Raw genomic sequence first — 21,633 nt, 5'->3', positions numbered from 1 at the left:
CGAAGAGAAAAATTGAAAATTTCGCAAAGGAAATATTTACACATGTCTAGTCACGCTCAGATAGAATTATTATTTAAAATATGTTTGAACTGTCTTAATTGGGACTGTTTTGTAGAAATTGTTATTGTGCCATGCAATTGCCCTTGGGGGCCTTGTATTGAAATAAACTGAAACTGAAACTTTTTTCCTGTGACAATTAATATTGGATTAAAAATTATCATGAGAAAAATTAAAGGAGTACATTTTAGGCCATCATTATTATAAAAGAAGAAAAGAAAGAATATTTCTCCCATATTCAAGGATTCGGTATTTCCTTAAACCGTTTCGTTTCGTAAAATAAGTTCGTTATATTTTTTCCATGCGTCTGCTGACCCAGACCAAATATATCAACAACAACAACAACAAATATAAACAACGTTCCGTTTTTTTAATCAAAAATGTTTCAACCTCTTTGCCCACTACATGTCGAGCTTAAAGAACCAAAGAATGTTACAAATAAAGGTAAAATAATTGTTTAAGTAAATGTTAATTATAGCGATCTATGTTATGTGTAAACAAAAATAATTTGACGGTCGGATATTTGTCGGGTTACAAATCGTTGTGTTATCTACAAATCTGTAGTTGTCACAATAATCAGTAGTTATCAGTAACTACTGATCTATAGATACACAAAACCCTACACAATTCTAGAAATCTTTATTTTAACTGTTTCTTTTCATCAACCGGAAAAACAAAAATTTAATTGACATTTCAATGCTGAATACATTTTACTTATTATAGATCTCCTTATAAAATTATCAAGCAAAAAGCTGTTATTTAAGTTATTTTCACTTTGCAAAATTTTCCATTCCTATCTGTTGTCTGCCATCTTATAAAGTAAAGAATGTAACACTGCTCGTGGCTGGTTACTTTTACCGAAATCTTCTGGCTCAAGTCAACACTAAACTACACTACAGAAGACAGGTATGGGTAAAAATCTGTGATACCTTTGTGACATTGAAAGTTTGGCACATATATATATTTAACCGTTTAATAAAGCTTTTGCTAAAGATTGTAAAAAAATTGTCAGTTATATCTTTGTCAATCTTTGTAATTTGTCAATAGATATATCCTTAGTCGTTCATTAATGATTTTAACTTGTATATGTACCGTCATGTACATTATTTTGTGTGTGTTTTGACGCCATATTTGTTTTGACCTAGTATTCAAATATCGGGAATTTCTGTTAGTACACCAGGCCTCGACCTTAACTTTTTTCAGCAGTTGCCAGCAGGTCCACCAACTGCTAAAATCTAGTAGACCTGCTCAGACTTTAGTGGACCTCCAATTCTATCACATAAATTGTGATGCTGTAGACGTCATAACTTCATATGACTCAAAGCAACAGGCCTTATTTCTAAAATAATTAAAAATGGAAGACTGTAGCAATCTGTTATCCCGAAAAATAATTATTTTGAAAAGTGTCCCAAAATATGGACACAATAATCATCATCCTCCCGACCCGTGTTGAAAGTGAAAAAAGAAAACATCAACAATTAATTATCGGTAATTATTCTAATGATAAACTAAGTAATTGGCCTTGTTTTCATCTTCAATTAACACCCTGTCAAAGAGCTAAAAGAAGTGTGTCGGTTATTCGTGGCATCTGAAGCGGAGATCAAAGCGGTATAGTTTCCCCGAGATTGTCATAACATTACGTCATGTTTTCGCGCCATGTGACACATCACTGTCTGATCGTACTTTCTCGATTCCTTTAATTGTTGAGAAGAAATCAGTAAAAAAGTTTTTTCTTTAATTTTTTAAAAGCGAATGTGCAATATCCCGAATAAACTGACATGTAAATGTGTCAAACCGTGACAATGATAGTGGATGTCCTACCTCTGTGACCTATTTGCCCTCAAGAAATTTACATTATTGTTTGAGAAGAATATCTAACAAAGTGTTTTGTCAAAAAATACATGTACAAAGAATCATTTAAAACTTACTAAAAACCGCAACGACATCATACTGTATTATTTTAAAACCACATTTCTATTTACGTTCATTAGGTCACGTAACCTATTCTGCCGCGCTAACAGAAATCTGTTTGCCAAAAATCGTTTTACTCCATGTATTTAAACTGCTGCCGCTTTTTCGTTATTTAAGATTTTTTAATTGTGTTTTTTGTACTTTCTGGTCAAAAGTCTGAATTTTATTACCATAGTATGTACCGTTTATTTACTTTAAGAAAGAAATAAATAATCAAGATCGCGCTGTTTGAAATTTTACAAAACATTATATGAAAATTTGATCGTTTTTAAAGAATTTTGCCTACATTCCTGTCGATATCTTATTAAAATTGTTATAGAATTCAAACTGTGTTAGTTCTCAAGCCGTGTTGAAAATTTAAAGCGATTATATTAAAAAATGAATGCACTACGCGCGTTTTTTGTGTCAAAAGTAACCGCGATGTAAATTAGACATAACGATAGGTCGCACGTGCTTGTGGAATGGAAAATTACCAGCATGACGTTTTGATATTTTTACGATTTGCGGGTAAATTCCAGTCAATCCAGGTAATTTTGCCTGATGTAATTTCTCAATTTGGTAAATACCACGTAAAAACCACTCGCCCGATCGGTGGAGTAGTCCATTCGTGCTGTCCTGACTTTTAACTTGCCAATGCTTATAACGGTAGAATGCCGTACTTAAGGCAAAATCAACTTTAGTTTTGTGAATTCGCCGATATGGGTACGATTTTGCCCCCTATTTGTTTACTTTTAAGGGTTTTATTTTATTTGCAGACCGTGGCTGAAAATTGGTTGACCGTCGGTCTACCCAACTTTTGATAGTTAGTGGACCTGCCGATATTTTGGTTGCGTCGGTCCAACGGTCCACCGCTAAGGTCGAGGCCTGGTTACGTCATTGCATTTGAATTTGTTAGTGTGCAGCCCGCACCTGTCAATCATGCTAAAAAATAAAGCCCGATGCTGATTGCAAGCTTAAGTTTGTTGCATTTGCATAAGAATGTTAAAAATACATGTGTTTCTCTTAATACCATTTTTTCGACTTTTTCAAGCATAAGCACATAAATTTTGCAATCTAGTCCAATTATTTTTGTATAATTCTGCGGCTGGTTCCCGGCTTCCGGCTGTTCTACTTTTATCAGGTCATGACACATTCAAGCAACAAGGTCATGATTGTGATTAGAAATCCACAGTTAAGCAAGGTGTACTTGTTAAGTAAATAATTGACGTTTTGAAGCGCATGACAAAAACATCTCTTAGATTTAACACAATTAACAATACCAAAAACATTTATATTTCAGTTTATTATTGACACACACAGTATAAATTAAGCAATTATACTGCAAAACTCATTAAATTCGAAAGAAATTCGATCTGGGTTAAATGAATAAGGATTAAAGATAATTGAATTTTTATTTTTGTTTACGAATATATATATTTCCGTAACAACTTTTCATTCTCTATATGTCAAATATACGTTGAAATTTACCAAAATAACTCTACTTAAGTAGTTGAGGAAAGCTTTAACAACCTGCTTTTTATACACCCGAAGGGATGTATTATGTTATATCCCCGGTGTCCGTCCGTCTGTCCGTTAGCAATTTCGTGTCCGCTCTGTAACTCTTGAATCCCTTGAAGGATTTCAAAGAAACTTGACACAAGTGTTCACCATACCAAGACGACGTGCAGAGGTTTGGATAACTCACTTCAAGGTCAAGGTCACACTTAGGGGTTAAAGGTCATATCAGTTTGTTTCGTGTCTGCTCTGTAACTCTTGAACCCCTTGAAGGATTTCAAAGAAACTTGACACAAAATGTTCACCACACCAAGACGACGTGCAGAGCGCATGTTCTGGACGACTCGCTTCAAGGTCAAGGTCACACTTAGGGGTCAAAGGTCATATATGACTTTGCTTTGTGTTTATTGCTCTGCATTGCAGTGCTGTTGTTTTTATTTGGCAGGTCCCTTTTTTATACGCCCGAAGGGACGTATTATGTTATGACGCTGGTGTCCATCTGTCCATTAGCAATTTCGTGTCTGCTCTGTAACTCACCACACCGAGACGATGTGCAGAGCGCATGTTTTGGATGTCTCGCTTCAAGGTCAAGGTCAAACTTAGGACTCAAAGGTCATATCAGTTTGTTTCGTGTCCGCTCTGTAACTCTTGAACCCCTTGAAGGATTTCAAAGAAACTTGACACAAATGTTCACCACACCAAGACGACATGCAGAGCGCATGTTCCGGATGACTCGCTTCAAGGTCAAGGTCACACTTAGGGGTAGAAAGTCATATCAGTTTGTTTTGTGTCCGCTCTGTAACTCTTGAACTGCTGGAAGGATTTCAAAGAAACTTGGCAGAAATGTTCACCACACTGAGATGATGTGCAGAGTGCATGTTCCGGATGACTCGCTTCAAGGTCAAGGTCATGCTTAAGGGTCAAAGGTCATATATGACTTTGCTTTGTGTATATTGCTCTGCATTGCAGTGCTCTTGTTTTTATTTGGCAGATCTCTTTTTTGTACTTACAATATTTTTTTTTAATTACTTCCCTTTTATGTTACTATAAATAGCTTATTTTGAAACTTTTTTATTATTGGCTGTAGGGAAAAACCGAGACCACTTTTCTGTGGTACAACATGGATGGTACTTCCAATTTTTAGGTCTATTTTTAATACCTGTACCTGATAAGGATTTTTTTGTAGACTTTGAATATTTTGAAACTTTTTTATTACTGGCCGTAGGGAAAAACTGAGACCACTTTTCTGTGGAACAACATGGATGGTACCTCCAATTTTTAGGTGTATTTTGATATACCTGTACCTGGTAAGGATTTTTTGTGGACTTAGAATTTTTTTTTTTTGAGTTTCTTCCCTGTGTTTTTCCTGTCCTTTGGACTTCAACAGTCAAGTTCTTTAAATTTTGCTGCCATCCTCTGATGTAACCCTTCGGGCATATATTCCCCAGCTTGGCTGAGCTGTTGTTCACAGTTTTCGATGTAGTGGTTACATGAGGAGTGAAAATAAACAAAGCAGTCAAGTTCGTTTTCCATGATTGTACTCTTGTTTCGGCCATATTTGTTTACCTGCATATGTCAAGAAGCTGTTTTAGAAAACATTGACAGAAAGTTAATCTTATAAAAATATCAGAATGATGAAAGATGCATGAAATATAAGAAAACAAGTGTAAAATTTCAATAAATTTTATGAAATATTTTAATGGCTGTGAGCATTCATAGGTGTGTCGTAACTGTGTACTCTAGGATAGTTAATTCTAATTATTAATACTTTGCATGACTTTTTGTGCCCCCCCATGAGTAGTGGGGGCATATAGATTTGCTCTTGTCTGTCCTTCGGTCCGTGCGTTAGTCCGAAGTTCGTGATGTGCCTAGCTCAAAAGTATTTGATATAAATTTATGAAACCTTGCATGAGTCTTTATCATGATATGAACTTGCACACCTTCAATTTTTCGTCTGGCTCCGCCCCTTATTTTTAGAGTTATGGCCCCTGAAATAGTCAAAAATGCACATTTTCACCTCGTGACACGCCTAGCTCAGAAAGTATTTGATATAGATTCATGAAACCATGCATGAGTCTTAATCATGATATGAACTTGCGCACCTATTTTTCATCTGGGTCCGTCCCCTATTTCTAGAGTAATGGCCCCTGAAATAGTCAAAAGTGCACATTTTCACCTTGTGACATGCCTACCTCAAAAAGTACTTGATATAAATTGATGAAACCTTGCATGATCAATCCAGTCTTTATCATGATATGAACTTACACACCTTCTATTTTTCGTCTGACTCCACCCCCTATTTTTAGAGTTTAGGCCCCTGAAATAGTCAAAAATGCACATTTTCACCTTGTGACACGCCTAGCTCAAAAAGTATTTGATATAGATTTATGAAACCTTGCATGAGTCTTAATCATGATAGGAACTTGTGCATCTCCTATTATTAATCTGGGTCCGTGCCCTATTTCTAGAGTTATGGCCCCTGAAATAGTCAAAAAAGCACATTTTCACCTTGTGACATGCCTAGCTCAAAAAGTATTTGATATAAATTTATGAAACCTTGCATGCTTCTTTATCATGATATGAACTTGCGCACCTATTATTTTTCATCTGGGTCCGCCCCCTATTTCCAGAGTTATGGCCCCTGAAATAGTAAAAAAAATGCACATTTTCACCTAATTATGTGCCTCACTCAGAAAGTATTTAATGTAAATTCATGAAACCTTGCTTGAGTCTTTATCATAATGTTACCTTGCACACTTGGCATTCTTCTTGAGAATTTTAGCGTTTATTACAGAGTTATGGCCCTTGAAATAGCCAAAATAGTGGATTTTTTGTTTGTGATGCTCATAGCTCAAAAAGTATATGGTATAGTATAATGAATCATTTTCATAATTTTTTTTTTAGGTTATACCCCATTAAGACTGCAAACATTTGAATTATTTCCCCTTATTTGTGACAAATGTACCAGTGGGGGCACACCACGTGTCCTACAGACACATTCTAGTTAATGAAAGGTTTCTATTACTTTCTAGAAATAGGTAGGAGAAAGGAATGGGGAAGCATATAAGAAGAACTGATTAGTTCAAATAAAGAGAAAAGCCTGCTTGAAAAGGCATTTTAATGCATTGGTAAACTTGGGTCATATGTATGTTTTTTGGCAAGAACATCCAAATTTTTCTTGGAAGATATGGATAGACTTGAATGATCAGTCTTTTTTGCCTCCCCCACCCCACCCTACATCAACAGTACTGGAAGATAGATAGATAATACTACTTTGGAACTATAATATCAGTGCTCCAGCTAGGATTAAAAAAGGGCAGGGTGCTGGCACTGAAAAGGGCACTTCTGGGGTCGGGGTCGGTCTGGGACCGTGCTCACCCGGGAAAAAAATATAACTGGTCCGTGCATTCAGTGCATTTTAACATACTTAAGGCATGGAATTTGGCATAATTTAGGCATGGTATAAGGCATACTTTGTCTTTTAATAGGCTATGTCTGTCATCTCTAATACACCTATTTATTAACTAAAAATTCTGCTGTTTGTATTTTACTTGGCACTAATTATCAGCTTGTAACATTTCTTTGTAATTGCAGACTGCATAACAATATCTATGTGTTTAGGCCTATTTTACTTGTTACAATTTCAGTACACATCTTCTCCATGTACTTGATATTTATAAATTTATACGTGCAACATATATACAGAAAATAAAGTTTAAACTTTCACTTAAATAATTGAAATCAGGCAAAGTTTTTAACTTACAACAGTCTAAAAGCAAGTTTAGCACTTGTAATAGAACGTATTCCGGGTATCCAAAATTTTATGTCCGGGTATGGTTACACTTTTTTTCTAAAAGTCTTCTAATGTCCAGTTTAAACAATATTTTTGAAAAATTATTATGATGCAAAGACAGTTTAACAGCATTTTACAGTATTTTACATTAAAGTGTACCCTGTCATTACATCTTAGTAAACTAATTTCAAAGAAATCATCATGAAAAATCGACAATTTCACAAAGCAGACGACAACCTACTTTCGATTTCAAAAACTTGTAAAACGATAAAATCAAAATATTTTCCTATTTAAATTTGATTGTGATCGATTTTTATTAATTAGATTTAAATTTCTGTTGTCTGGACTTTAGTTTCAGTTGTGTATAAAGGGATATTTACGACTATATTACCGAAAACGAAAGTACACTTTGACAGGTGGCGCGAAAATGATAATGATTTCAGACTGGTTTGCAAACTGTTTTAATACTAAGGTTCAGTGATTTTAAAGCTAGTGGAGCAGTCTAAAATATCATGGTCTGCCTCGGGCACGATTACAGCAGGTAATTGTTTGCTAATTATATCAATGCCCCCCGGCGTGTATCACTCGATAAAAAGGGGGCAATAAAGCAGTGTATTATAATCATTGAGGCAAAAAAGGGAAGTTTGGCTAAAAAAAGAAATGAATGGTTGTAAAACGGGCAGGGTGCCTGGCGGGGCAACAGGGCGGAACGAATTTCGGAACGGGCGATGCGCCCTGCTGTAAATAGCTAGCTGGAGCACTGAATATGTAAAACTTATATACAGTGAAACACCGCTCGCTCGATCATTAATGACTCAAGCACATGGGCTCGCTCAAGCAATTCATGTGGTCCTGGCCGATTTGCTTCAATTTTCTGTGTAAAATTACTATGGCTGGGTAGAGCATCGATAACTCGATCGCTAGAGCATGACACCTGGTCCCTTGGAATGTAGGTTGATTCCTGTCTCAGCCATTCGTAGATAAGTGATGATAGTTACCTATCTGAGACTTTGTTTTGAGCTAGCCTAGCTTTCGGTTCCATCTTGGAACCTTCATCAGGGTGGACTGATGTCACGTGACGATAGATTATCACGTGACAGGACCTTCCTATACACCGGAGGGAGGTCATAGCCAGTATTTTCGTTCAACGACGGGGCCCCCTCCATGATCTCCAGGGCTTCCCTGATCCTGCGCCAAGTCGTATTGTCTTAGTAGTCTGCCTATGACTTGGATATTGTCCCATGAGACTCTGTGCCCAATAGCCTTACAATGTTCTCCCACTGAAGTCAATCTACTACGTGTCACATTCATGTTCCTTCACCCGTGTTCCCAGAATTCTCGCTGTTTCTCCTATGTAATCAGAATCACAACCTTCACACTTAATTTTGTATATTAATAAACACCACATTTCTTTTCTGGTGGGGTAGGATCTTTTGGATGTACTAGCTGGGATTTCAAGGTATTATATGGTTTGTGGTAAGACTGCACTCCATGCTTTTGGTAAACCTTTTGCAGTCTCTCAGACAAACCTTGCACACAGGGTATTGGTACTGAAATCTTTCTCTTTTTCTCACCATTTTTCTCACTATTATTGGTCTTATCCCGTTTCTTTGGTACCTGGAGATCATGGAGGGGGCCCCAGCGTTGAGCGAAAATACAAGCTATGACCTCCGTCAAACGTAAACCATATGGGCATCTGCAGAAAAAAAAACGATGTAGGTATTTTGCACGTATGTAACTTTTACATTTGCATTTTTTGTTGTCTGGGGAAATATTAATAAAGTATGGCGTATCATTTTAAGACAAATGTAATGATTGTTGGATTATATGTGCGATAAATGCTTTACTGAAGACAATAATAGAATGACACGTTTGATTGATAGAATAGAGCAAGTCTTTACCGACTAAACAACAGTCAGCATTAAATCACATATTAAAATTTTTGTTCAGGTCAGCCTTTTCTCAAAAACTATAAGAGCTACAGCTTTGAAAACTTGCACACTTGTTTATCATCATTAGTTGACTTATTTAATGTAGGCCAAGTGTGAGTATTAGATGGAAAGGTTTCAAATAGATGGGAATGCTGCCATTAGACAGCTGCTGTTGTTATGGATCCAGTGACATTTATCAACCCATATATTAAAGCGACTGTTCAAGAGCTTCCAGGGACTTTGCCTGATAGTCGCACTACTTTGCCTGACTTAAACACCCATCCTCACTGAGTCATCAGATACTTTTGACAAATGTGAACTTTTTGATGTGTTGGAAGTCTATAATTGATGCATTGTCTACAATGTATAGACAGGACCGGCAACATTTTAAAATGAAGATACTAAAGACTTCACTTGAAAGCTGGACAAGAACTAAGAACATCCTCAATGGGTAAAAGTGTGACATTGGGGACAGCTTGTAAGAAATATTCCCTATTAACTCAAATGCTATTTACATAGAATTTCAAAAGTATATAAATGACATAAATTTTGCATTTTCTTCAGAATTTGTGCCACGAAGTGGTCATAGGGTTGCTGTTGACGACAAGTACTTGTACTGCTGGGGAGGATATAACCCTGAATTCTGGGAAGAAGAAAACACTGAAAATACAGCCTATCCTTTGCTCAAAGAGGTTTATATCTTGTTGTTGTTGTTTTTGTGCCCCAACTTTCAAGGGAGAGGGACATTTGGAATTGCTGTAGACTGTCCTTCTGACAAAATTTGTGTTGCCCATTTCTTCAAAAACATTTGACCTTGCTCAGCATATGAAGTTATGAACATGTAGATGAAATGGTAACTTAAATAGTTCTCAGTTATTATGCTCCCCAAAAACCTTTTGCAATCAAGTGAATTTGTGCATTTATAGCAAGGACAGACATGTACCTGGCCTAGTTTAGGTATTTGACCCGTTAAATTTTCAAAATTCTAATGAAAGCTTGTCCAGATATCTCCACGGACAGCTTTCAAGGGATCTGGCCCAAAAATGTGCAGAAATGAATTACTATAAAGTGACCATCGTTGTTTTTTCTCCTCCCAGATACCTCCCCATCCACCATCAACAGTTTTAGCTTGAATGATTAGGCGTAAAAAAAAATTGTTTGTTTCCGGTATCCAGACCTACCCTAAATTTTTGGCCCGACCCTAAATGTTTTTATGGCCTTGGAAAATAATTTGTTCTGTTTTTTAACAAAGTTGCAAAACTGCACTTTTTATGCTTTAAACATGGCTAGTGATGTTAGAAATCAACTTACTGATGCTCTAAAGGCATTATCCCCTTATTTGTATTCATTTTTTGACACAAAAATAATTCACGAAAATTCTCCCTTAATAGAAAAAAAAATTCCGACCTACCTACCCTAATTTTTTTGAGCATGTTACCAGAAACAAAGAAATTTTTTTTTAGGTCTTATTCAAAGAACACAAAGGGCTATTATACTCACCCTGGCATCACCATCAGCATGCATTTGGTTTAAAAAATTGCAAGCTTCTCAGTTTTGCTATATCTTCTTAACAACTGCCTGTATCATGATCAGACTTCACATATGGATTGGTCTAGGTAAGGGGCAGACATATGATATTTTAGGGTCCGGTATCCTAAAGATCGGGGTCACTGGGGTCAAATTTTGTAATAGTGCTTGTACAAGTTTTATTGCAAGCTTATCAATTTCTATATATCTTCTTCACTACTGCCCCTGTTATAATTATAATTTACACTTCACATAATTGGAAATGTTGGTAAGGGGTTGACATCTAGTAGTTTAGGATCAAGTACCTCGAAGGTCAGGGACACTGGGATCAAATATTGCATTTAGTAATGGTTAAAGATGCACGCTTCTTACTTTTATTTATAATGTTTCTTAGTACCGATATCCATCATACCCCTCTTCTAAATTCTAACCTAAACCCTTATTGTACCCCCCGCACAATGAAGTTGTAAGGGGTTATACTGGTTTCAGGTTGTCCGTCTGTCTGTAGACGCAATCTTGGGCGCACCAAATCTCCTCATTCCCTTGACACAATTTAATCAATTTTCACACAAGCGATCAGTAATAACCCTAGTTGTGCATGTAAGATTCTTTTAGAAAAAAAATTGCAAAGTTATGGGACTTTGTTTTTTATTACTATACAATATATAATACAGAGTCGGCATAATATTATGCAAGCTTGTGCACGCCTAATCTCCTGCACCCTTGCACACAAGGAAACTTCACACAAGTGATGAATAGTGACCCTAGTTGTGCATGGTGTCAGAAAAATATTCTGCAGAGTTATGGGACTTTGATTTTTTTGTTAGTATACTATATATACATAGAGTCTGCATATGTGATCTTGTGTGTGCCTTTAAATCTCCTGAACACATAGACACAGTTTAATGAAACTTCACACAAGTCATCATTATTGACCCTTGCAGAGTTATGGGGCTTTGTTTTTTGATGTATAGAGACAAATTTGTTTAGTGCAAGGATTGTTAATATAATTATGTTGCCCAACACACAGTGGAGTGTGAGACATATTGATTTTCTCCTGTCTGTCAGTCTGTCTGTGTGTCTGTCTGTCACAAATATTGTCCGCACTCTTAGTCTAACATTTCTCATCCGATCTTCACCAAACTTGAACAAAATGTGTTTGCTAATAAGTCCTCGGCCAGGTTCTATAACTAGCCAAATTGGCCCAAGGACTTTGGAATTATGGCCCATGAAACTTGTTTTTGATAATCAAAGCTCTGAAAGTCTGATAAGGCAGTTGTGGGAGACATTGGCTTTTCTCAAAAGCAGCTCTAGTTAGAAAATGATTTAAGAGTAAAAAGGAGAAAAAAAAATCTGCTTTTGTTTCCAGTTATTTGCTGATTCATAAGCATAGATTATACTATGACTTGTGTAATTTACAGCTGTGGAGATATAAAATTTGGACAGGAGAATGGAAATTACTAAATACGCATGGAGAAGTACCATCAGAACTGGCATCACATAATAGTAAGTGAAGGAATTATCTTACCTATATACTGAATGTAGTTCTACTGTGAGGATAACATGGATCACCTTGAGTCATCTCCTGAGAAAGGTCTGTACTGATGTTGTTTAAGTCCATCTTGTCATCTTTCTTAATCATTCACCGTTTGTTTTAGATCACTTTGAATTACCCCTACAGATTTCCTTTATTAAAGAACTGCCTTAAATGACACCTGCTTCATTAGTTGAGCAGCCACTTTTTGTGCCTCCCCAAAGTTGGGGAGCACTTAGAGTTGCCCTGTTCAGTCCATCTGAATATGTGTTGTGCATATCTCAAAAAATATTTGACCAAAAGTCATAAAACTTTACATGATTGTCATTCAGTATGTGAAGTTATACATCTTGTGTTTTAATTGGGATTTCACACAGCCAGACCAAGGTTATTTGACTTAGTCAAAATATGAATAAAAAGGGTCTAAAGTTTATGCTATAGGAATATTATTTAGCAGGTGAAGCTATGCCCTAGGGTTTTGTTTGAGATTTCACTGAGCCAGACCAGAGTTATGGCCCTTAAATTAGTCAAAAAATGCATAAAGGGCATAAAAGTTTGTGTTGTCTGCATTTTTAAAAGTATTTGACTATGAGTCATAAAACATGACATGATTTTTATTTAGCATTTTGTGGTTTCACTCAGCCAGACCAGTCATGATCGTTGACTTTGTTAAAGATAATGTTTTAAATAACTTTGTCATTTAATAATTATAACAGTTTAATAAAAGGTTAACATGTTAATGTTTTTTCTAAGAGAAACAGGTCAAGTTGTACTGGTACTGATGATAAACCTGAACAGAAAATGAGGTTTTTTACCTGTAACTTTTTTATTTCTGCAAATTGTAATCAACGGTCGGTATCAAAATAAAGCTTAACCTTTGCTGAAAACTTTACATGATTAAAATTTACATTTAGTAAACAAACTCACACGCAGTGAGGCCCTGAAAGGGGTATGTAAAAAGGGGACTGTATGAACGTTGACTGATGATAAATTCGAACACTTTGTCATTTACAAAATTTTCTTGGTATTATTATATTGAAACTTTCCCCAAAAAGCTGCAGCAGTCATTCCTGATCAAGTAACGAAAAGTTACCAAATGTCAGGCCTTCATGTTTCGACAGTGAGCATGCGCAAAAAACACCCTCTTCCCCAGTAATTTTGGATAAATATTTTTTATACAAATTTATGTAAGTCATTTATTTATACAGAATATTTACCAATTTTGTTTTTGTTTACACCAGTTGGTGTTTATAAGTGGAAACTATTAGATGGTGTGTTCAACTTTATAAATAACCGATTGCAATCGAATATTTCCAAGGTGGTCGACTTTATCATCTGTCAGGGTTTATCATCTGAGTACCAGTATAGTTATAAATGCTTTGCTGAAAAATAATTGCAAAAGATGTAATAAAGTAGTGTAAATGCGTACCATTTCTAGTCTTAAAAAAAGAAAAATGAAGAAAAGAAGTAAATGACAGTCATACTGGATAACATGGGGAAACACATGTAAACATTTTGGCTAAAGTTTTCATAAGTGTCATAATGACACAGACATTCATCTGTAATGTCAGCCTGAAAATTACCCAATGCATATCCAGAGTTAACTGCAAGTGATAATACTAGAGTAAAAGTCTTGTAACATAGTATTGTAAAATCGTTGTTATTTCTTGGAGAAAAATAAATGTTGTTGTCTCATTCCAAAGAAATTTAATCCGAACAAATAAAACTAAGATTCAAATTAATTTTTCTAGATGTCTTGAAAGAAATGACAAAATGTACTCCCATGAATTTAATTAATTTCACAGTACAAAATATGTTTCTTTTCAATTTTCAGTATTTTTTTTTTTTTTGTATTTTCAGTTATAAAATTACAGAACCATTTGCTACATTTTGGTGGGACTGGTGTCCCTTTTGGGAATGCCAATACAAACTGTGTGTATGATCTTGACCTTGACACTTTAGAATGGAAGATACTTTTAAAACCAAAGACAGAAGATGCAGAAAACAGAAATATTCCAAGAGCTAAATATGGACATGTAAGTATATGGTTTTTCAATAACATTTATTACTGTAAATTTGATAATTTTCACATAACTTTTATATCGCAGTTTGGTAGACTATAGACTTACATACATTGATAAGAATTTGTATGTTGCAGTTGTTTATACTCTGATAGACAATGTTGTTTAATAGTCACGCAAGTTTTGAATTAGTGAGTTCCTCTGACCGCAAATACGAGGAGCATTTGAAAAGTAGTGGCAACAGTCCAGTATTTTCATTATTTGCCTGTGCACCCACAAGTGTGGCATATCAATGGAAAGAGTATTAATTTTTCTGTCCAACTGACTGAAAATGGCACTAAAATCACATGCTATATTAAGCACATTCAATCAGCAGTTGAAATACATTGTATTATAATCATACAGGCAGAAAAATGGCTGAATCTAGCTGCAAAGTTTCGCGAAGAGCAGAGGGCATATTTTAAGATACGCTGACTGCTTGGCATTGGCGCATCAGAAATTAAAGCCGAATTGGACAAAGTGTACGGGGACATTGCGCTGCCATACCGTACTATTGGTCAATGAGTATCTCTCTTTAAAGAGGGGAGAAGCAGCAAAGATGAGGCCTGTCCTGGGCGCCCTCTGACTGCTGTGTCTGACGAAGACATTGATGCTGTGAAAGTAATAATCAAGAAAGATGCAAGATGCACAGTGGAGCAGATAGGGGAAATGTCAGGCCTTAATTCGTCAGCGGGTTTTCTGATTTTTAAAGAAAGGCTAAACTTGCGTACGGTTTGTGCACGCTGGATACCGATTTTATTGACCCCTGAGCAAAGAGGGAGAGGATAGATTAAGCTTCCGCCCTGCTCGTCAAATATAAAATCAAGAAACCTAGGTGTATCAAAGAAATTGTTACAGGTGATGAGACATGGCTGTACTTTTTTGAGCCTGACAATAAAGAAAGTAATAAAATTTGGGTAGGTGAAAATAACAAGAGGCCCATTAATGCTCGGCAGAGCAGAAGCGTCAGGTGGGTTATGTATGCCCTGTTCTTTGACACCGATGAAATTGTGGCTCGAGACCCTGTCCCTAAACACAGTAGTGTTACTGGTACGTTTTACAAAGAAAATGTCCTATCTGCTATTCTCCACCACTACACAGCAAAGCACCCAAGGACAGGGGCGCATGACATCAAGCTGCTACATGACAATGCCCGAGTCCATCGTTCAGCCGTAGTTCAGGAATAATCTCTCCTCTTTTGGTTGAATCCATACATTAAATAATGCTTAAGGAGCGCAACTTTGAAACGCGCAGCGCAGTTGAAGCGCTCTATACCAGTGTATTAACAGTATACCTAAAGAACACTTCGAAAATGCATTTTCTGATTAGCTTTTGCGCCAGGAAAAGTGTGCACAGTCAGGTGGAGAGAACTTTGAAGGTCTCACATAGTAATTTCTTGGAAAATGACTGAATTATGGATAGCCCGCCACTATTGCCACTACTTTTCAAATGCTCCTCGTATTAGCAAAAATAAATTAATATCTCCCAATCTACTGTACTATTAAAATGATTTTCTGAGATTGGTTTGTACATAGGAATAATGAACTGGCTATTGAAATCATATAATATTGTCCCGACCAAGTTTTTAAACACCCAGAAAGTTATTAAAGGCACTGGACTAGGATTTTGGTGAAAAAATTATCTTTCTTTAAAATTGAAGCTTGGTCATATTAAATATGAACATTTACATGATTGTGTTTTTAGCTCGACTATTCGAAGAATAGGGGAGCTATCCTACTCGCCCCGGCGTCCGCCTGAGCGTGAACGTCACACAAATGTTGAAGTTTGCGTACCACCCCAAATATTTTCAAAGTCCATTGAGATATTGCTTTGATATTTTGCATAATTGTTTACCATCATGACCCCAGTCAGTAAAAAGGAGGAGGCAACTCTATCAAGCATTTTGACTGAATTATGGCCCCTTTTCGACTTAGAATAAATGTTAAAGTTTGCATACCACCCCAAATATTTTCAAAGTCCATTGAGATATTGCTTTCATATTTTGCATACTTGTTTACCATCATGACCCCAGTCTGTAAAAAGGAGGAGGCAACTCTGTCAAGCATTTTGACTGAATTATGGCCCCTTTTCAAGTTAGAATATGCTTATTGTAATGTTAAAGTTTTACTCATTGCTTATATTATACTATCAAGCACTGAGAATAGTCAAGCGCGCTGTCCACTGACAGCTCTTGTTGTTTTTAAACTATCTTAAAAATGCAAAATCAAAAAAAAAGAGAGAAAAAAGTTGGGAATGAAACCTAAGGCTGCCTCAGCAACAAAAATTTTCTGACCTTCTTGACCAATACACCAAGGAGGAATTCGTACTTAATGACCATTAAATATAAACATTTAGAATTAAGACAGTTTACCTCCAGTACCCTGTTACAAACGCTTTTCAATTTTAAATGGAAACATTAGTAAAAACTAATTTTTATTACTTCCTAAGAAATGTAGAAATAACTTTCTGATATCTTGAAATTTTCTCTCTTTTTTCTTGTTGTACAATCTGTTTTCTTCTGAGAGCTTAAGATCTGTTTAATTTAATAGATCTTCGTTTTTAGCTCGACTATTCGAAGTATAGGGGAGCTATCCTACTCGCCCCGGCGTGAGCATGAGCGTCATACAAATGTTAAAGTTTGCGTACCATCCCAAATATTTTCAAAGTCCATTGAGATATTGTTTTCAATTTCATATTTTGCATACATGTTAACCATCATGACCCCAGTCTGTAAAATGGAGGAGGCAACTCTATCAAGCATTTTGACTGAATTATGGCCCCTTTTCGACTTATAATAAATGTTAAAGTTTGCGTACTACCCCAAATATTTTCAAAGTCCATTGAGGTATTGCTTCCATATTTTGCATACTTGTTTACCATCATGACCCCAGTCTGTAAAAAGGAGGAAGCAACTCTATCAAGCATTTTGACTGAAGTATGGCCCCTCTTCGACTTAGAATAAATGTTAAAGTTTGCGTACAAACCCAAATATTTTCAAAGTCCATTGAGATATTGCTTTCATATTTTGCCTACTTGTTTACCATCATGACCCCAGTCTATAAAAAAGGAGGAGGCAACTCTATCAAGCATTTTGACTGAATTATGGCCCCTTTTCAACTTAGAATATGCTTATTGTAATGTTAAAGTTTTACTCATTGCTTATATTATACTATCAAGCACTGAGAATAGTTGAGTGCGCTGTCCACTGACAGCTCTTGTAACTAAGTCTTGTTGTCTGGAGTAGGAACATCTGAAGCATGACTGAATATTCACACTATGAGTCCCTGAGAAAAATTGATGACCTTAGTGAAATCTAACCCACAAACCCAAGGATCAAATTGAGACAGCTAACCATTGAGAAGTCATCACTCACCTTGAAACTATATTTGTACTTAAAATTAATTGCTCTCTACCATATTTGAAAAAACAAAAGGGGACATAGAACATCATCCCCCCCCCCCACCCCATAGGTCAGTGTCACACATGGAGGTCAAATGTATACATGGTCTGTTTATTGTCCAGTCCACAACTGCCAGCTGTCAAGGGATTTTAATATTACCTGGCACTAATACTAGTATTCTCATAATCACTCAAGACCTAGATCCGAAAATCCAGGTTAAAGGTCAAACTTGGGTGTTATATGTTTATATGGCCTCTTGTGTCTTGTCCTTAATTTTATACCCATTAAGGGATTTCTAGCTTGACTATTCAAAGTATAGGGCTGTCTTACTTATATTGGCGTCAGAGTCTGCTCACATGTCTTCACCTTGGTTAATGTCTTGACACTTTTTTTTTATATGATATATTTACTTTATGTATTTTTTTCCAAACATAAAATATTATTCCACAATATCACTCTCATATAACTCAGGGGGTACATTTCTGTGGCAAAAATATTTCATGAACTATATCCTTTTATACTTAACTGTATCTAATGCTTGTTACTCGGATTACTTGGACTTGAACCAAACTTAAACTGTTGTCCATTGTCATTATCTACATCGGGGGCAATTAAACACTCAAGTAATAGCTGTAGTTTTGTAAGATAGGCCCAGTTAAACTATCCAGCATGAAAATAGTCAAACAAGTGGTCTTTTTCTTATCTCTTGTAATATTACTCGGCACAAAACTTCTCCATAATGAGATTGAAAAAGCGTTTCTGACCAAAAAATGTTGTAATGTCAGGAAGTGCAGTGTGAAAGGATGGAGTCTTGACCGACATGTCTTTGGTCTAGTGTTCAAATCTAGGGTAAGAGTGGAATGGCCACTATCCCACACTTGCTGTTTTCAGTAGTAAGGTTTCCCATGGGTTCTCTTTTAGTCAATACCATTGATACTTTAGTTCTAAACAACTTTAGTGCTTAATCTTCTGGAAAAAATAGATGCAATGTGTTCATAAAAAACAATGACAATTTTCCACCCATTTTACAATTATAAATGTGCATATTTTATGCAAAAATTGATATTTCCGGCAAAAAACTTATTTTGGGTATATAGTCGAACACGTCTGCAATACAGATCAATAAAGAAATAAGAAATAACCTTACTTACCATATTTTAACACACTTTTAACAAAATTTATGCAATTGTCATTAAGCTTGGTAGCCATGCGGCGACCATCTTGAATTTTGGCCGCCATATTGATTTTGAGGTTGGGGTCTCGATCAAATATTAAAGGCAATATGTCAAACTATAATCATGCAAAGCGGTTTGCTTGTAGAATTATCTGAACGATTCGGCCAATTTTGAGCTCTAAGCACTCTAACTATAAGTGAATACTTGCACTATGATATTGCTCAAATCAATAAAATTAGTCAAAATTAGGAGTTGGTTTTACATTTTATAATAGTAAAGAAAATGAACAGACGGATATTTTTCAGGCTTAAATTGCAAAATGTGACAACCCTAGGGATATAAATGAGGGAGTATTATGTAACATTGAGTATTATCAATACGACAAATAAGTTTAAAACAAAAAAGAAACATGTTTCCTGTATTATTGATTTGCATTTATCTTCTGTTTCAGTCTATGACACAAGTTGGAAGTTGTATATATATTGTTGGTGGAACATGTGGATATGTTTATGATTGTGATGTACACAAACTAGATCTCAGGTCACTTGTTTGGGAGGAGATTCCTGCAAAATCAAAATATCTTCCAGAACCAAGGTATGCTTTGCCAGATATATTTACGTCATCTTAATATGGTAACTTCAATAATGAAATGTAAGTGTTTAACGTCAATCCAAAGATATTGTTTTATATAGTTATGTAAGAATTACTATTTGTGACAGTGAAATTTGATTTACAGCTGTGTGTTGAGATGCAGGATGCTTTTTGAATAAAAAGCAGACCTACCTATGTAAGGTCAGTACAATGGTTTGAAGTCGAAACACTGAACATTGCTTTTGTACAGAGGTTTCATTTAATGTTTAAAGTTATTAAAAAACACAGGGATCATCCTAGGTCAAAATTTTAGGGAGAAGTGATTTCTCCCTCCACAGAATTTAGGGAGATATCGAGGAATGTAAGAAGATTCCGCATAGCATTCAGTTTCCCGCCAATATATCCACTTTCTATGGGTCTTGCTATAACTTATAAACAGTAATTATTTAAGGAAATTGAATATTGATTAGTATTATCATGAATTCCTAAATAAAGTACAAACTGAGCTATGAAAAAGTCGCCTTTAAATTTTTATCCGAAATTTACACATCCGAAAGTCGTAAATTTATCAGGTGCACGATCGAAAAGCCGTGCATATATACATATTTCAATTCTCATACTTATACATTTAATTGATTTATTTATTAATCTTTTCGAAAATAATACAAAACTTGTAGGTATTGGCGATCTTTTTACAATATTTTGTATGGCAGTTCAGACGTCGCGGAATCGTTTTTTATCCACAGCGCCAGGGCAATTCATTTACAGAAATTGGCCGTGTTTGAAATAATTTTTGAAGTAATTTTGAATAAAATCAAGAAATAATATACAATTGATACATAAGATCATGCACTCATTAATTTTAACGGCTTTTTACACTTTTTACAGTGGGATATTAACGCTACGATTGGTTGAAGTTTGACAGGCGAGTAGGCGGGGTTGACCATGGATTTATTGGTAATTTAATCGGGTATATGCATCAAGTTTTACAACTTTAAGGATAACATGGTGTAATAGGCCTCAATTTCACCAGAAGCGTACATACAACTTGATAATGTAAGCTTTAAAAATGTCAAATGATAGAAATAAGGTGCATATTGACAAGTTATATAGTGACAGAAGTTCTCAAAAATTTCCTTTATATTACTTCCCCAGATAATTTTGGTTTTTATGCCCCCCGAAGGGAGGCATATAAGTTTCCAGCTGTCCGTCCGTTAGTTCGTTCGTTTGTTCGTCACAACGTTAACTTTTTGCATGAAGGCACTTTACATCGCTGAACCCACTGTTCACCTCAAGGACCATCGAAACTTCCACATGCCCGTTGTATAGTACTTATTGAGTACACCACCCCTACTCTGACTTTGGGTCACCAGTTAAAGGTTCCAAGGTTCAACCAGGTGCTGCACACTGTTAAAACGTCTTATTTGCATGAAGGCACTTTACTCGCGAACCACTTCACCCAGGACCTTCAAACTTCACATGCTGATAGTACTTATTGAGTACACCACCCCTACTGACTTTGGGGTCACCAGGTCAAAGGTCAAGGTCACCAGGTCAAAGGTCAAGGTGCTGTGGGGGCATTTGTCACCATAAGTGACAGCGCTTGTTCATGAGTTATCTCCCCTGAAAACTAGAAAAAAATGATTTTCTCCTTTTCCATACAGGGAATTTTAGATTTCTTTTTGATATTTGTATCAGAATCATATAATGCAGCTTTCTACCGCAAAATTTTCTCAAAACTCAAGTTCAGATTCTTATAATCAAAAACTTATATATTTCCCATAGGCATCAATGTTAACTTCAATACCGATTATCTCTCCCCCCCCCCCCCAAAAAAAAAAAATTAAAAATCTCTCGGTGAAAAGTTTTTAATTTTGAATGTCTTTAAAGTGACCAAATTTCATTCAAATATTACCATCCAGTTACAAGATATGAAATATGACTATTACACCATGTTATCCTTAAGTAAACAGATTACAAAACTCTTCGATTTGGATTTTGCCCGGAGGTGATAATTAGGCGAAGTGGCCGACTTTACAGCAATGATATCGCCCTGTAGGATGATCCCTGAAACATACTTTTTCTTTTAAGTGCAGCTGC

The 21,633-nt window shown here is 35.9% G+C and overlaps 1 protein-coding gene across 1 annotated transcript in view; it reads left to right on the top strand.

Annotated features, from left to right (window-relative positions):
• The first annotated feature begins 369 nt into the window (after nucleotides 1-369).
• Nucleotides 370-21,633, top strand: part of LOC123530032 (kelch domain-containing protein 10-like) — a 41,505-nt gene continuing 20,241 nt past the window's right edge. The window contains exons 1-5 of the mRNA XM_045310715.2: nucleotides 370-501; nucleotides 9,811-9,938; nucleotides 12,195-12,279; nucleotides 14,168-14,343; nucleotides 19,394-19,536. Of these exons, the coding sequence (XP_045166650.2) occupies nucleotides 438-501; nucleotides 9,811-9,938; nucleotides 12,195-12,279; nucleotides 14,168-14,343; nucleotides 19,394-19,536 (596 nt within the window). The 5' untranslated portion in view covers nucleotides 370-437. The remainder of the gene's footprint in view (nucleotides 502-9,810; nucleotides 9,939-12,194; nucleotides 12,280-14,167; nucleotides 14,344-19,393; nucleotides 19,537-21,633) is intronic.

The sequence above is a fragment of the Mercenaria mercenaria genome, chromosome 13 (genome assembly GCF_021730395.1).
Source record: "Mercenaria mercenaria strain notata chromosome 13, MADL_Memer_1, whole genome shotgun sequence".
Classification (NCBI taxonomy): domain Eukaryota; kingdom Metazoa; phylum Mollusca; class Bivalvia; order Venerida; family Veneridae; genus Mercenaria; species Mercenaria mercenaria.
The sequence above is the reverse complement of the archived record's forward strand: the minus strand, read 5'-3'. Positions and strand labels throughout refer to the sequence as shown.